The sequence below is a fragment of the Electrona antarctica genome (genome assembly GCF_951216825.1).
Source record: "Electrona antarctica genome assembly, contig: scaffold_54, whole genome shotgun sequence".
NCBI lineage: Eukaryota > Metazoa > Chordata > Actinopteri > Myctophiformes > Myctophidae > Electrona > Electrona antarctica.
This window is the reverse complement of record NW_027637297.1, coordinates 570758-586397: the sequence shown is the minus strand read 5'-3', so window position 1 is coordinate 586397 and position 15640 is coordinate 570758. Positions and strand designations below refer to the sequence as shown.

At 46.0% G+C, this 15640-nt stretch overlaps 1 protein-coding gene across 1 annotated transcript in view; it reads left to right on the top strand.

Annotated features, from left to right (window-relative positions):
- syde1 (synapse defective Rho GTPase homolog 1) overlaps positions 1-8622 on the top strand; it is a gene marked incomplete at its 3' end in the record, with an annotated part of 26238 nt that extends 17616 nt beyond the window's left edge. The window contains exons 9-16 of the mRNA XM_079531828.1: positions 287-436; positions 1211-1314; positions 1552-1683; positions 3195-3321; positions 5368-5549; positions 5765-6014; positions 7240-7536; positions 8456-8622. Of these exons, the coding sequence (XP_079387954.1) occupies positions 287-436; positions 1211-1314; positions 1552-1683; positions 3195-3321; positions 5368-5549; positions 5765-6014; positions 7240-7536; positions 8456-8622 (1409 nt within the window). The remainder of the gene's footprint in view (positions 1-286; positions 437-1210; positions 1315-1551; positions 1684-3194; positions 3322-5367; positions 5550-5764; positions 6015-7239; positions 7537-8455) is intronic.
- Positions 8623-15640: the final 7018 nt, after the last annotated feature.

The following is a 15640-nucleotide window of genomic DNA, read 5'->3' as shown; positions in this document are numbered from 1 at the left end:
CTGGGGCAATATGCATTGAGAGGGGCCAGACTGTATCTGCCCCATGGGGCAATATGCATTGAGAGGGGCCAGACTGTATCTGCCCCATGGGGCAATATGCATTGAGAGGGGCCAGACTGTATCTGCCCCCTGGGGCAATATGCATTGAGAGGGGCCGAGATGATAATATTAATACTAATAATTCTGTCTGTCTGTCTGTCTGTCTGTCTGTCTGTCTGTCTGTCTGTCTGTCTGTCTGTCTGTCTGTCTGTCTGTCTGTCTGTCTGTCTGTCTGTCTGTCTCACAGTCTGCCCACAGGGATTGGTTGGCGTCACAGCCCCTGGCACCAATCAAAGCCATACTTCCTCATCGGGTAGCCCCGCCCCCTCGAGCTGTGGACCAACCAGAAACAGAGTGTGTGGCCTGGGCGGAGTCTGCATCCCTCCTCTGTTTAAAGGTACAGTCCACCTTTTATGCCATCACCGCCATCTGGTGGATGAATTGTGTACTCCAGAACTGCCGAGCGGCGAGCGTTAATTCTTAAACTCGTTCAGGTGTTTAATCTCTATAAATTATTTTGATTTTAATATATTTTTATCCTACGATTTTGTAACCCATTTTTTTCACCCAGTGTAAATTATCTAATGTAATCCTGGGCGCTGCACTTCCTCTGCCAACCTGGGGGGGGCAGCGGACTGACCTCATGCTTCCTTCTATGCATGAGGAGTCCAAGCTGCTTCTTTTCACCTGACAGGGGGGAATTTCCCCGGCCGGACGTAGCGAGTGGAAGGAACACGTTATTCCGACCAGTTCCTTTCCCCTCCATCAGGCGCCCCGGCTGACCAGGGGGAGGCAGTATAGAGACCAGGATTACTGCATATTTTTTTTTAGGGTACCTACCCTAGGGGACACGGGGAGAACATGTGAGGGTACCTACCCTAGGGGACACGGGGGGAACATGTGAGGGTACCTACCCTAGGGGACACGGGGAGAACATGTGAGGGTATCTATCCTAGGGGACACGGGGAGAACATGTGAGGGTACCTACCCTAGGGGACACGGGGAGAACATGTGAGGGTACCTACCCTAGGGGACACGGGGAGAACATGTGAGGGTACCTACCCTAGGGGACACGGGGAGAACATGTGAGGGTACCTACCCTAGGGGACAGACAGCCTGTCTGTCTGCCTGTCTGTCTCTCAGCCTGTCTGTCTGCCTGTCTGTCTCTCAGCGTGTCGAGGTCAACAGCTGTGTGTGAAGTTGGAGCCCAGAGGTCTGCTGTACATCAAGCTGTCACTCCAGGAGCAATGGGACACGCCCACAATACTGCCTAAGGTAGGACACGCCCACAATACTGCCTCAGGTAGGACACGCCCACAATACTGACCCCGCGAACCCGACTACGGATAAGCGGTTGAAGATGGATGGATTTAGCAGAGTGACTTGTACATCACTTTACCCAAATACAGCTCAATGTGTTCTTATATTATGTATGTGTGTGTGTGTGTGTGTGTGTGTGTGTGTGTGCGTGCGTCCGTGCGTGCGTGTGTGTGTGCGTGCGTGTGTGTACAGTGCAGCAGTGATGCGTCTTCCAGTGTGTTTGGAGTGGAACTGCACCTCCTGGTGGAGAGAGAAGGAAGTGTGTCCACCGTGCCCATTCTGATCCAGAAGGCTGTGGAGGAGATAGAGAGGAGAGGACTGAAGGTACCTGTCTGTCTGCATAGAGCGCCGAAATCCTGACGTACACTCGCTCATCCCCTCGATTCCCCTGGTTCTGCCTGGTTCACGGAAGTAATTTCTCTATGGAGAATAACATGGCCTCATCTTAAAATAGTTTCATATACTGTAAGCGTAAAAAAATAAACAAGCTGTCTCTGCGTTATTGTCGGGGAGGTGTCTCTGTATCGTTATATTGTCAGGGAGGTGTCTCTGTATCGTTATATTGTCAGGGAGGTGTCTATATTGTCAGGGAGGTGTCTCTGTATCGTTATATTGTCAGGGAGGTGTCTATATTGTCAGGGAGGTGTCTCTGTATCGTTATATTGTCAGGGAGGTGTCTATATTGTCAGGGAGGTGTCTCTGTATCGTTATATTGTCAGGGAGGTGTCTCTGTATCGTTATATTGTCAGGGAGGTGTCTCTGTATCGTTATATTGTCAGGGAGGTGTCTCTGTATCGTTATATTGTCAGGGAGGTGTCTCTGTATCGTTATATTGTCAGGGAGGTGTCTCTGTATCGTTATATTGTCAGGGAGGTGTCTCTGTATCATTATATTGTCAGGGAGGTGTCTCTGTATCGTTATATTGTCAGGGAGGTGTCTCTGTATCGTTATATTGTCAGGGAGGTGTCTCTGTATCGTTATATTGTCAGGGAGGTGTCTCTGTATCATTATATTGTCAGGGAGGTGTCTCTGTATCGTTATATTGTCAGGGAGATGTCTCTGTATCGTTTATGACAGTCAGTCAGTCATGCGAACAAGAAGGCACTGGAGCAGCTCAGACGATTTAGGCCCTTATTTTATTATATCAGGGTGCAGGTAAAAAGTGACAACGTTTCGATGTGTCAATTACATCTTCGTCAGGTCATGACCCCAAAAGGGGTACCTGGTCCAAAACAGTTTGGGTTTCTAGTGAAAATGTAACTAATTCAGCAGCAGTAACATTAGCGTTTTCTCTCAGTCATTGATTCTTCATATCCGTATGAGTGAAACGGCCGGGATGACATGTTTATTTATCAAACACAGTTCTTATATGAGGAGTTCTAAAATCCCCCCCTATGGGGATTACAATGCAAATAAAAAGTACATGAACCTGATTTGCGCCCTCCAGTGGACTTAGCACCCTCTACCGATATTGACGTCAGACTTTGGTGCTCGATACCTAAAACACTGTGATGTCGAGACAGCTACACATTCAATCAATCAATCAATCAATCAATCAATCAATCAATGTGATTGACAGGTGGTGGGTGTGTTTTCTCCCTGTGATTGACAGGTGGTGGGTGTGTCTTCTCCCTGTGATTGACAGGTGGTGGGTGTGTCTTCTCCCTGTGATTGACAGGTGGTGGGTGTGTCTTCTCCCTGTGATTGACAGGTGGTGGGTGTGTCTTATGTGTGATTGACAGGTGGTGGGTGTGTCTTCTGTGTGATTGACAGGTGGTGGGTGTGTCTTCTGTGTGATTGACAGGTGGTGGGTGTGTCTTCTGTGTGATTGACAGGTGGTGGGGCTGTACCGGCTGTGCGGTTCGGCTGCCGTGAAGAAGGAGCTCAGGGATTGGTTCGAGAGGAACAGCGCCGCCGTGAGTCTGAGTGAGGAACTGTACCCTGACATCAACGTGGTCACAGGTCAGTATGCAAGGGGTTAATCATTAACCCAAAGTCCGCCAGCATTTATTGATAAATTGTGATATAATTCACGCCAGCATTTTTCCCTGTTCAGCTCTTATTTTGAAAATCCAAATTCCCAGACTTCCGGTCTTGATCTTATGTTAGAGTGTTGGACGATGTCACTTCCTGTTTATCAAACGGAGCCAACAGAGTCTGATAGAAGGAAACACAGAGTTGGCTGTGGGCCGGAATAAACCTTGTTTTGACCAAACATGCCATCTGGGACATGTTGGTCTGCCCCGGGGTCTCCTCCCAGTGGAGATGTAATCCATCTGGTCCTTGGTCTGCCCCGGGGTCTCCTCCCAGTGGAGATATAATCCATCTGGTCCTTGGTCTGCCCCGGGGTCTCCTCCCAGTGGAGATGTAATCCATCTGGTCCTTGGTCTGCCCCGGGGTCTCCTCCCAGTGGAGATGTAATCCATCTGGTCCTTGGTCTGCCCCGGGGTCTCCTCCCAGTGGAGATGTAATCCATCTGGTCCTTGGTCTGCCCCGGGGTCTCCTCCCAGTGGAGATATAATCCATCTGGTCCTTGGTCTGCCCCGGGGTCTCCTCCCAGTGGAGATATAATCCATCTGGTCCTTGGTCTGCCCCGGGGTCTCCTCCCAGTGGAGATATAATCCATCTGGTCCTTGGTCTGCCCCGGGGTCTCCTCCCAGTGGAGATATAATCCATCTGGTCCTTGGTCTGCCCCGGGGTCTCCTCCCAGTGGAGATATAATCCATCTGGTCCTTGGTCTGCCCCGGGGTCTCCTCCCAGTGGAGATATAATCCATCTGGTCCTTGGTCTGCCCCGGGGTCTCCTCCCAGTGGAGATATAATCCATCTGGTCCTTGGTCTGCCCCGGGGTCTCCTCCCAGTGGAGGAGTCTCGAGGCCTCGAGGACCTCCCTAGGGAGAGCCCGAGAGGTATAACCAGATGCCCGAACCCAGCTAAGCAGCGACTCTACTCAGAGTCTCTCTCACGTGAAGAAAACTAATTTGGGCCCCTTGTATTCGCAACCTAATTGTTTCGGTCATGACCCACACTTCATGACCATAACCAACTCAATTCGACCCTGAGAGTGTAAGAAATGGTCCCAAAAGGACCCTGAGAGTTCCATTTAAACTAGTGTGTTTATTGTTCATGTGTTCAGGTATTCTGAAGGACTACCTGTCTGTTGTCTTTGTGTTCAGGCATTCTGAAGGACTACCTGTCTGTTGTCTTTGTGTTCAGGCATTCTGAAGCATAGACATATATACGTAGACGCCCTTTCCGGCTCTGAGGCGCGTGTCACCATTGAAGGCACAATTTTCCCCGACATTCCTTGCAAAGCATTAGCGGAAGCTTGTCAAGCTAACATAAGTCCCGGAAAAGACGTGCTGTGATTGGCCAGTAGTCACTTGAGTGACAGCGAGAGACATGGAGGAGTCGCATGAGTGACGTCACTTGGGCAGCGACGCTGTCGCCTTCAGCAAATGCCTTCAGCACTTTTTTTTTTTTTTTAAGATATTTTTTTGCGGCTTACGCCTTTTATTGGTTTTTGAAGGGACAGACAGTAGGCTGACAGGAAACGGGAGAGAGATGGGGGAAGACATGCAGTAAAGGCCGTGTCGGGCTCGGGAGTCGAACCCGCGGCACACTGCGACTGGATTACCAGTCGGGTGCCCAGACGGTTACGCCACCGCCTGGGCCGACCTTCAGCACTTCTAAATAAGAAAGCTGTGGAGAAATGTTGCTTTGTGTTCACTCTTTAATGTTTTCTGTTAGTAATCTAATCCCCCCTGGCTCTGATGTTGTATTGTTAATAACTTTATTGTTTGTGTTTGTTTGTTTGTCTTGTTTTGTATTGTAATGTATATTGTCATGACTGTTATAAAGATTTGTTAAAAAAAAAAGCCTTCAGCACTGCACTTCCGCCTTCATTGGGATACACGTCACTCCAATGAACTGCAACGGCCAGTGAGGCATCTATTTTTTATAATATCTATGTTCTGAAGGACTACCTGTCTGTTGTCTTTGTGTTCAGGCATTCTGAAGGACTACCTACGCGAGCTGCCCTCGCCGCTGATAACGAGGACCCTGTACCAGGTGGTCCTGGAGGCCATGACCTTACGACCTCCTCCTAACCCCGCCGTGACCTTGACCTCCGACCCTGAGCTGTGTCGCAGCACCGTGTCTCTGCTGGACTGCCTGCCCCCCCCTGAGAAGGTCAGAGGTCACAATAAACACTATCTATATCTGGTGATGTCATTGTTTACAATTTACAGTGTTGCCTCTGTTAGTTTCTGCTAGTGTTCAGATGTCTCTGCGTCATCAGCCATTTAACCGTGTGTGTGTGTGTGTGTGTGTGTGTGTGTGTGTGTGTGTGTGTGTGTGTGTGTGTGTGTGCATGCGTGCGTGCGTGCGTGCGTGGGCGTGTCCAGGCCACCCTCTCTCTCCTATTGGACCATCTGTCTCTGGTGTCATCGCTGAGTCACGTGAACAGGATGACTCATCAGAACCTGGCCGTCTGCTTCGGCCCCGTGCTGCTCTGGGGGGGCGGAGCCAACCAGCCAACCAGCCAATCAGTTGGAGGTGGGAGGGGCTTGGACCACGGCGAGGGAGGCGTGGCCAGCGCGGTGGACTTTAAACGACACATCGAAGCTCTGCACTACCTGTTACAGCTGTGGCCAGGTGAGTTAGCCTGTTAGCATGATGCTAACACTACCTGTTACAGCTGTGGCCAGGTGAGTTAGCCTGTTAGCATGTTAGCATGATGCTAACACTACCTGTTACAGCTGTGGCCAGGTGAGTTAGCCTGTTAGCATGATGCTAACACTACCTGTTACAGCTGTGGCCAGGTGAGTTAGCCTGTTAGCATGTTAGCATGATGCTAACACTACCTGTTACAGCTGTGGCCAGGTGAGTTAGCCTGCCTGTTAGCATGATGCTAACACTACCTGTTACAGCTGTGGCCAGGTGAGTTAGCCTGTTAGCATGATGCTAACACTACCTGTTACAGCTGTGGCCAGGTGAGTTAGCCTGTTAGCATAGCTGTTAGCATGTTAACATGATGCTAACACTACCTGTTACAGTTCTGGCCTGGTGAGCTAGCCTGTTAGCATAGCTGCTAGCCTGTTAGCATGATGCTAACACTACCTGTTACAGCTCTGGCCCGGTGAGTTAGCCTGTTAGCATAGCTGTTAGCCTGTTAGCATGATGCTAACACTACCTGTTACAGCTCTGGCCTGTTGATTCTGTTAGCCTGTTAGCATATTTGTTATCCTGTTAGCATGATGCTAACACTACCTGTTACAGCTCTGGCCTGGTGATTCTGTTAGCCTGTTAGCATAGCTGTTAGCATGCTAACACTACCTGCTACAGCTCTGGCAGTATCCCATTTTTCCACTCTGTACCAGGTTTGTCTAAGCTGTAATCCTGGATGCTACACTTCCTCTGCCAACCTGGTTGGACGTAGCGAGTGAAAGGAACACGTTATTCCGACCAGTTCCTTTCCCCTCCACCAGGGGGAGTTTCCCCGGTTGGACGTAGCGAGTGGAAGGAACACGTTATTCCGACAAGTTCCTTTCCCCTCCACCAGGGGGAGTTTCCCCGGTTGGACGTAGCGAGTGGAAGGAACATGTTATTCCGACCAGTTCCTTTCCCCTCCACCAGGGGGAGTTTCCCCGGTTGGACGTAGCGAGTGGAAGGAACATGTTATTCCGACCAGTTCCTTTCCCCTCCACCAGGGGGAGTTTCCCCGGTTGGACGTAGCGAGTGGAAGGAACATGTTATTCCGACCAGTTCCTTTCCCCTCCACCAGGGGGAGTTTCCCCGGTTGGACGTAGCGAGTGGAAGGAACACGTTATTCCTCGGGTTTTTCTCACTTTATTAACGATTAATATTATTATTGTTTCAGTTCCTGTCGGACAACCAACGCACCGAGACGACCCTCTCCCCTCCCCCCCTCCCTCCCCTCCCCCTCCTCTCATTACCCATAACCCCACGGGGCAGCAGAGGCGTGCTGCGCTGCGATTGGCTCTCCCTCCCCCGGAGGAGGCGGTGGTGTCGCGGAGGGGGCGTGGCCGTCCGGCTCGATTGGACAGCTCTCCGCCAATCAACCGCTACGCTGGCGACTGGAGTGTATGTGGACGGGACTTCCTGTCCGGACAGGAAGCGGACTATGACGAGGTGGCAGGGAGCGAAAGTGAAGGAGGTAACCGTGGCGACCAATCAGAGACTAGTTACCGTGGTGATTAGTTACTGTAATCAGATTAGTTACCGTGGTGATTAGTTACTGTAATCAGATTAGTTACCGTGGTGATTAGTTACTGTAATCAGATTAGTTACCGTGGTGATTAGTTACTGTAATCAGATTAGTTACCGTGGTGATTAGTTACTGTAATCAGATTAGTTACCGTGGTGATTAGTTACTGTAATCAGATTAGTTACCGTGGTGATTAGTTACTGTAATCAGATTAGTTACCGTGGTGATTAGTTACTGTAATCAGATTAGTTACCGTGGTGATTAGTTACTGTAATCAGATTAGTTACCGTGGTGATTAGTTACTGTAATCAGATTAGTTACCGTGGTGATTAGTTACTGTAATCAGATTAGTTCAGCAAAACATTTTAGTACTTTTTCCACCACTGTGTGTTTATGACAGTAACTCTGCTGTGTGTGTGCGTGCGTCTGTGTGTGTGTGTGCGTCTGTGTGTGTGCTTGCGTCTGTGTGTGTGCGTGCGTGCGTGCGTGCGTGCGTCTGTGTGTGTGCGTGCGTCTGTGTGTGTGCGTGCGTGCGTGCGTCTGTGTGTGTGCGTGCGTGCGTCTGTGTGTGCGTGCGTGCGTGCGTCTGTGTGTGTGCGTGCGTGCATCTGTGTGTGTGAGTGCGTGCGTCTGTGTGTGTGCGTGTGTCTGTGTGTGTGCGTGCGTGCGTGTGTGCGTCTGTGTGCGTGCGTGCATGCGTGCGTGCGTGGCGTGTGCGTGTGTGGGTGCGTGCGTCTGTGCGTGTGGGTGCGTGCGTGCGTGTGTGCGTCTGTGTGCGTGCGTGCGTGCGTGCGTGCGTGCGTGCGTGGCGTGTGCGTGTGTGGGTGCGTGCGTCTGTGCGTGTGGGTGCGTGCGTGTGTGCGTGTAGGGAGTGATGAAGACGAGGAGGAGGAAGAGCAGAAGAAGGAAGGATGGACGTCGTACGTCGACGACTTCCTGGACTTTGACGCTCCGTTCAGCTGCAGACTGAGTCTGAAGGACTTCGACGCGTTGATACACGACCTGGACAGAGAACTGGTCAATATCTGTCTGTAGGGGGCGCTAATGAGACACGTTAATATCTGTCTGTAGAGGGCGCTGCAGACTGAGTCTGAAGGACTTTGATAACCTTATCCACGACCTGGACCGATAACTGGTCAATATCTGTCTATAGACACATTAATCTGTCTGTAGAGGGCGCTGTAGCGCTAATGAGAAAGTGATCCATGGTTCGGTAGGCCAATCAGAGGCAGGTGGGGGCGGGTCTTAGTTCAGTAGGCCAATCAGAGGCAGGTGGGGGCGGGTCTTAGTCACTTGAGTGGCAGCGTGCCTTCCGCACTTCCGCTTGACTTCCGGCCTTGTAAATAATGTGCTTCAACCAATCAGGATGCTCCAATGAACTGCATCGGCCAATGAGGTCGCTCCAATCAGAGTGTAGAGTAGGAGAGTAGCGACACGCTTTGACCTCGCCGCAAAGCGGGTGCCTATGGGCTATAGTTCCACACATTGGAACTATCCCATTGAGACAATGCGGGGTGCCTATGGGCTATAGTTCCACACATTGGAACTATCCCATTGAGACAAAGCGGGGTGCTATGGGCTATAGTTCCACACATTGGAACTATCCCATTGAGACAAAGCGGGGTGCCTATGGGCTATAGTTCCACACATTGGAACTATCCCATTGAGACAACGCGGGGTGCCTATGGGCTATAGTTCCACACATTGGAACTATCCCATTGAGACAACGCGGGGTGCCTATGGGCTATAGTTCCACACATTGGAACTATCCCATTGAGACAAAGCGGGGTGCCTATGGGCTATAGTTCCACACATTGGAACTATCCCATTGAGACAAGGCGGGTGCCTATGTGCTATAGTTCCACACATTGGAACTATCCCATTGAGATAGAATGAGCACTTCCTCATTCCATTGTTACAATGGGAGTCAACGCTAGTGTCGCTACTCTCTTACTAGATTACTCTGGCTCCAATGAACCACAGCAACCAATGAGGTCGCTCCGACGCTGACGCAGAGTGATGATGTCATCACTCCAGTGAAGTCTACATCAACCAATCCACTCTCAGTTTTAAATAATCACAACTTTATTAACAGAAGCACACATTTCTTAAACGAACATAAAAACACTTTATATATATTCTTTTTTTTTCAAAGGTTTGCACAGTATTTTAAACAGCCAAAGTATAGAATATGGTTAAATGATTGTGAAGCTTAACTAGCCCATAGCACCCCGCGTTGTCTCAATGGGATAGTTCCAATGTGTGGAACTATAGCCCATAGGCACCCCGCGTTGTCTCAATGGGATAGTTCCAATGTGTGGAACTATAGCCCATAGGCACCCCGCGTTGTCTCAATGGGATAGTTCCAATGTGTGGAACTATAGCCCATAGGCACCCCACGTTGTCTCAATGGGATAGTTCCAATGTGTGGAACTATAGCCCGTAGCACCCCGCTTTGTCTCAATGGGATAGTTCCAATGTGTGGAACTATAGCCCATAGGCACCCCGCGTTGTCTCAATGGGATAGTTCCAATGTGTGGAACTATAGCTCGTAGCACCCCGCTTTTGATTGATTGATTGATTGATTGATTGAAATATTTATTAACAGTTTGCAGAATTACAGTACATTTCAAGCACAAACTCAATACAAAGGCTGTTAACTGTGAGTGGACGACCCAATTAAGCATTACACTTGTTTCCAATAGGGTCCACCATGTTCAATTCATCAAAAACATTTAGAGACATACAAATAGACACTTCTATATAGACAAAGGACAGAACAGGAATTCATCATGTCTCAATGGGATAGTTCCAATGTGTGGAACTTTAGCCCATAAGCACCCCGCGTTGTCTCAATGGGATAGTTCCAATGTGTGGAACTTTAGCCCATAGGCACCCCGCGTTGTCTCAATGGGATAGTTCCAATGTGTGGAACTTTAGCCCATAGGGACCCCGCTTTGTCTCAATGGGATAGTTCCAATGTGTGGAACTATAGCCTGTAGCACCCCGCTTTGTCTCAATGGGATAGTTCCAATGTGTGGAACTATAGCCCATAGCACACCGCGTTGTCTCAATGGGATAGTTCCAATGTGTGGAACTATAGCCCATAGCACCCCGCGTTGTCTCAATGGGATAGTTCCAATGTGTGGAACTTTAGCCCATAGGGACCCCGCTTTGTCTCAATGGGATAGTTCCAATGTGTGGAACTATAGCCCATAGGCACCCCGCTTTGTCTCAATGGGATAGTTCCAATGTGTGGAACTTTAGCCCATAGGGACCCCGCTTTGTCTCAATGGGATAGTTCCAATGTGTGGAACTTTAGCCCATAGGCACCCCGCTTTGTCTCAATGGGATAGTTCCAATGTGTGGAACTTTAGCCCATAGGCACCCCGCTTTGTCTCAATGGGATAGTTCCAATGTGTGGAACTTTAGCCCATAGGGACCCCGCTTTGTCTCAATGGGATAGTTCCAATGTGTGGAACTTTAGCCCATAGGCACCCCGCTTTGTAGTTCCAATGTGTGGAACTTTAGCCCATAGGCACCCCGCGTTGTCTCAATGGGATAGTTCCAATGTGTGGAACTATAGCCCATAGCACCCCGCGTTGTCTCAATGGGATAGTTCCTATGTGTGGAACTTTAGCCCATAGGCACCCGCTTTGCGGTGAGATCAAAGCGTGTCACCACTCTCTTACTTTTCCACTCGGAGACGACCAACCCCAGTGCGAGAGGAAGCCCGTCGGACAGCTTTGCTTGGCCCAGTGCATGATGGGAAATTTACATTTACATTTATAAACCTCACTCGTGTGCCAAAAAAATCTGTTTTTAATTGAAAAGGAATTGCTTCTCAGGTCAAATATTGATTATATTGTAACGTGATTAATTTCAACTAATGAAAGGCAAAGCATCTAATTAATTAGATTATTATTATTTTAATTGAGTCCCAGCCACAGTTCTCTGATAGTGTTTCAGTATTTCAGTATCAGTATTAATACCATGGTAATAGTACAGTACTCTCATGGTACAATGTGTATATTATACCATGTTAATAGTACAGTATGCTCATGGTACAATGTGTATGTTATATCATGTTAAAAGTACAGTACTCTCATGGTACAATGTGTATGTTATATCATGTTAATAGTACAGTACTCTCATGGTACAATGTGTATGTTATATCATGTTAAAAGTACAGTACTCTCATGGTACAATGTGTATGTTATATCATGTTAATAGTACAGTATGCTCATGGTACAATGTGTATATTATATCATGTTAATAGTACAGTACTCTCATGGTACAATGTGTATATTATATCATGTTAATAGTACAGTACTCTCATGGTACAATGTGTATATTATATCATGGTAATAGTACAGTACTCTCATGGTACAATGTGTATGTTATATCATGGTAATAGTACAGTACTCTCATGGTACAATGTGTATGTTATATCATGGTAATAGTACAGTATGCTCATGGTACAATGTGTATATTATATCATGTTAATAGTACAGTATGCTCATGGTACAATGTGTATATTATATCATGATATTAGTACAGTACGCTCATGGTACAATGTGTATATTATATCATGTTAATAGTACAGTACTCTCATGGTACAATGTGTATATTATATCATGTTAATAGTACAGTACGCTCATGGTACAATGTGTATATTATATCATGTTAATAGTACAGTACTCTCATGGTACAATGTGTATATTATATCATGTTAATAGTACAGTATGCTCATGGTACAATGTGTATGTTATATCATGTTAATAGTACATTACTCTCATGGTACAATGTGTATGTTATATCATGTTAATAGTACAGTACTCTCATGATACAATGTGTATATTATATCATGTTAATAGTACAGTACTCTCATGGTACAATGTGTATATTATATCATGTTAATAGTACAGTATGCTCATGGTACAATGTGTATATTATATCATGTTATTAGTACAGTATGCTCATGGTACAATGTTTATTTTAATTGTTTCAACTGTGATGAGAAAGAAAGCCAGAAAGGAATATAATGCCATAATGTTGTTGCAGCACTTAGTGAATGCTTTGTAAACATTATAAATGACGTTAACCAATATACACCTTACACAATGTTAACGTAGTAATGATGTTATACACTTTACACAATGCTTTATTCTTGTCTTGTTGGAAATGTGTTTTTGTTTTGCTTGTGAGTTGTTTGTGTGTATCTTGCAATTGAACAGTATTTCTTGTTATTGTGTATCTTGCAATTGAACAGTATTTCTTGTTATTGTGTATCTTGTAATTGAACAGTATTTCTTGTTATTGTGTATCTTGTAATTGAACAGTATTTCTTGTTATTGTGTATCTTGTAATTGAACAGTATTTCTTGTTATTGTTTTATCTTGTAATTGAACAGTATTTCTTGTTATTGCACAGCTTCAATAAGCACTTATTTGTTTTTACCTGTTGTTATTTCTAAGGATTATTATTATGTTGTTGATGTTGTTTTTTTATGCATCCTAATGTAACCAAAGTGAAGACAACAGCCTGGCTGTGAGTTAATGTAACCAAAGTGAAGTCAACAAGTTAATAAAGCACAATATTATTATTACAGAGGATGTTGCTGTTTCTCCACATGCCACCAGATGGCGCACTCTCACCACTCTCTAAACCCACTTCGTTCCAGAGCTCTAACTCTCTCTGCACGTCTGAAATATGTATTAACAGTTTGCAGAATTACAGTACATTTCAAGCACAAACTCAATACAAAGACTGTTAACTGTGAGTGGACGACCCAATTAAGCATTACACTTGTTTACAAGAGGGTCCACCATGTTCAATTCATCAAACCATAGAATATATATACTCTAAGGTCCCTACAGAAGATGATAACGCAATGAACACAAATGGAAACATCTATTAGTCTATTTAATATAAAGACAGATCTATTAGTCTATTTAATATAAAAACATCTATTAGTCTATTTAATTATAAAAACAGATCTATCTGTAGCTTTAATATACAAATATGATTTTTTTTTAGCAGCATCACTCTCTCTCTCTCTCTCTAGCTCTCTCTCACACTCTCTCTCTCTCTCTAGCTCTCTCTCTCTCTCTCTCTAGCTCTCTCTCTCTCTCTCTCTCTCTCTAGCTCTCTCTCTCTCTCACACTCTCTCTGGCTCTCTCTCTCTCACTCTCTCTCTCTCTAGCTCTCTCTCTCTCTCTCACACTCTCTCTAGCTCTCTCTCTCGCTCTCTCTCTCTCTCTCTCTCTCTCTCTCTCTAGCTCTCTCTCTCTCTCTCTCTCTCTCTCTCTCTCTCTCTCTCTCTCTCTCTCTCTCTCTTGGCATGAGAAAACGTACATTTACATTGCCAAAGCAGAAGTGGAACAAGACAATCAAAACAGAACAATGTATTTACAAATAAATATTGGATATAAATAGGAATTAAATAAAGGTCTCTCTCTCTCTCTCTCTCTCTCGCTCTCTCTCTCTCTACGTGACTTTAAACACGGGCTACCCTAGTCTACCTTTTATTGTGAAGTGAAGACCGGAAGGTTGAGTGGTGGTCAGCTCTTCTGTGGTCCATCCCACCATGGTAGTCTCGCGAGACTCTTGTCCTCACCATACCACCATGGTAGAGCAGGTCGGTAGGGGGCGCAGTGGAGTAACTAAACCAGTTTGAACAGTGCTCAGGGTTGCCATGTCCGCTTATTATAAGCAACCTTGGGCTTTGTTTTTTTCCCTGTGCTTGTAAATTGATTGATTGATTGATTGATTGATTGATTGATTGATTGATTGATTTATTGATTCATTAATTTATTGATTCATTCATTCATTCATTCATTGATTCATTGAAGTTTGCAGAATGAGCACAGATAAGTGGCAGTGGTGGCCGAACGGATAGCGGCGCGGTCTTGATACCGGAAGGTTCCTAGTTCCAATCAGCCGTCCGACACGTTAAAATTACCACCGCTGAAGTGCCCTTGAACAAGGCATTGAACCACTACGATGAAATGTGTTCTATGAGCAGGGCCTGGCTGGAAACAAGTTCTTGAGCTTAGCCCAGATACCCTGGGTAAATATAGATTTCATTTCATAAGCACCTTTGATTGATTGATTGATTGAAAAATGTATTAACAGTTTGCAGAATTACAGTACATTTCAAGCACAAACTCAATACAAAGGCTGTTAACTGTGAGTGGACGACCCAATTAAGCATTACACTTGTTTACAAGAGGGTCCACCATGTTCAATTCATCAAAACATTTAGAGACGTACAAATAGACACTTCTATATAGACAAAGAACAGAACAGGAATTCATCATAATGGAGGTAAAAAGGTAAAAGAAACATATACAGTGAGGGGAAGGGGGGGGATTCAGATTTTACGGGGGCCAGTTTCGAATTGCAGCCGTCCGTAGGTGCCCTTTGAGAGCGGTTTTGAAGGAGTCAAGGGATTCGCATGTCTTAATGACTGTTGGTAGGGCGTTCCACATTTTGGTGGCATATAGTGAACTGTGACTGCATGGAGTCAGGTTAATAATATGATAAATATGTCTAATGTCTAGTCGATAAGTCTAATATGTATCTATGGTCGTTACAATGTTCTGATGTGAAATAAAATAGTTCCCAAGAAGAGAAGAAACGTGGCTATACTTACATGTATATATATATATATAAATGTATAATATTTAGTCATAATTAAACATAATAATGGATGTGGAGTCATAATTAAACACTGACTAATACTATGAAGAGGTTGCGTAAGTGGTTCCCAAAGTGGGGTCCGGGGACCCCCAGGGGTCCTTGAGGGAGTTCCAGGGGGTCCCCAGCGAAATAATTTGTACACTCTCAGAGTTAAATTAACATTGATTTTACAATATAAATTGGGGGTCTCAGAGATATAAATGCCATTAAATGGGGGTCCGTAGACTAATGCATGTCAAACTGAGGGTCCTTGAAATGAAACGGGTTGAGAATCAATCGGTTTGAGATCCGTAACAATCTTCTCTCATGGGGTCCCACTACGCTTGTTTTGTGTCTAAACGTGGCAACC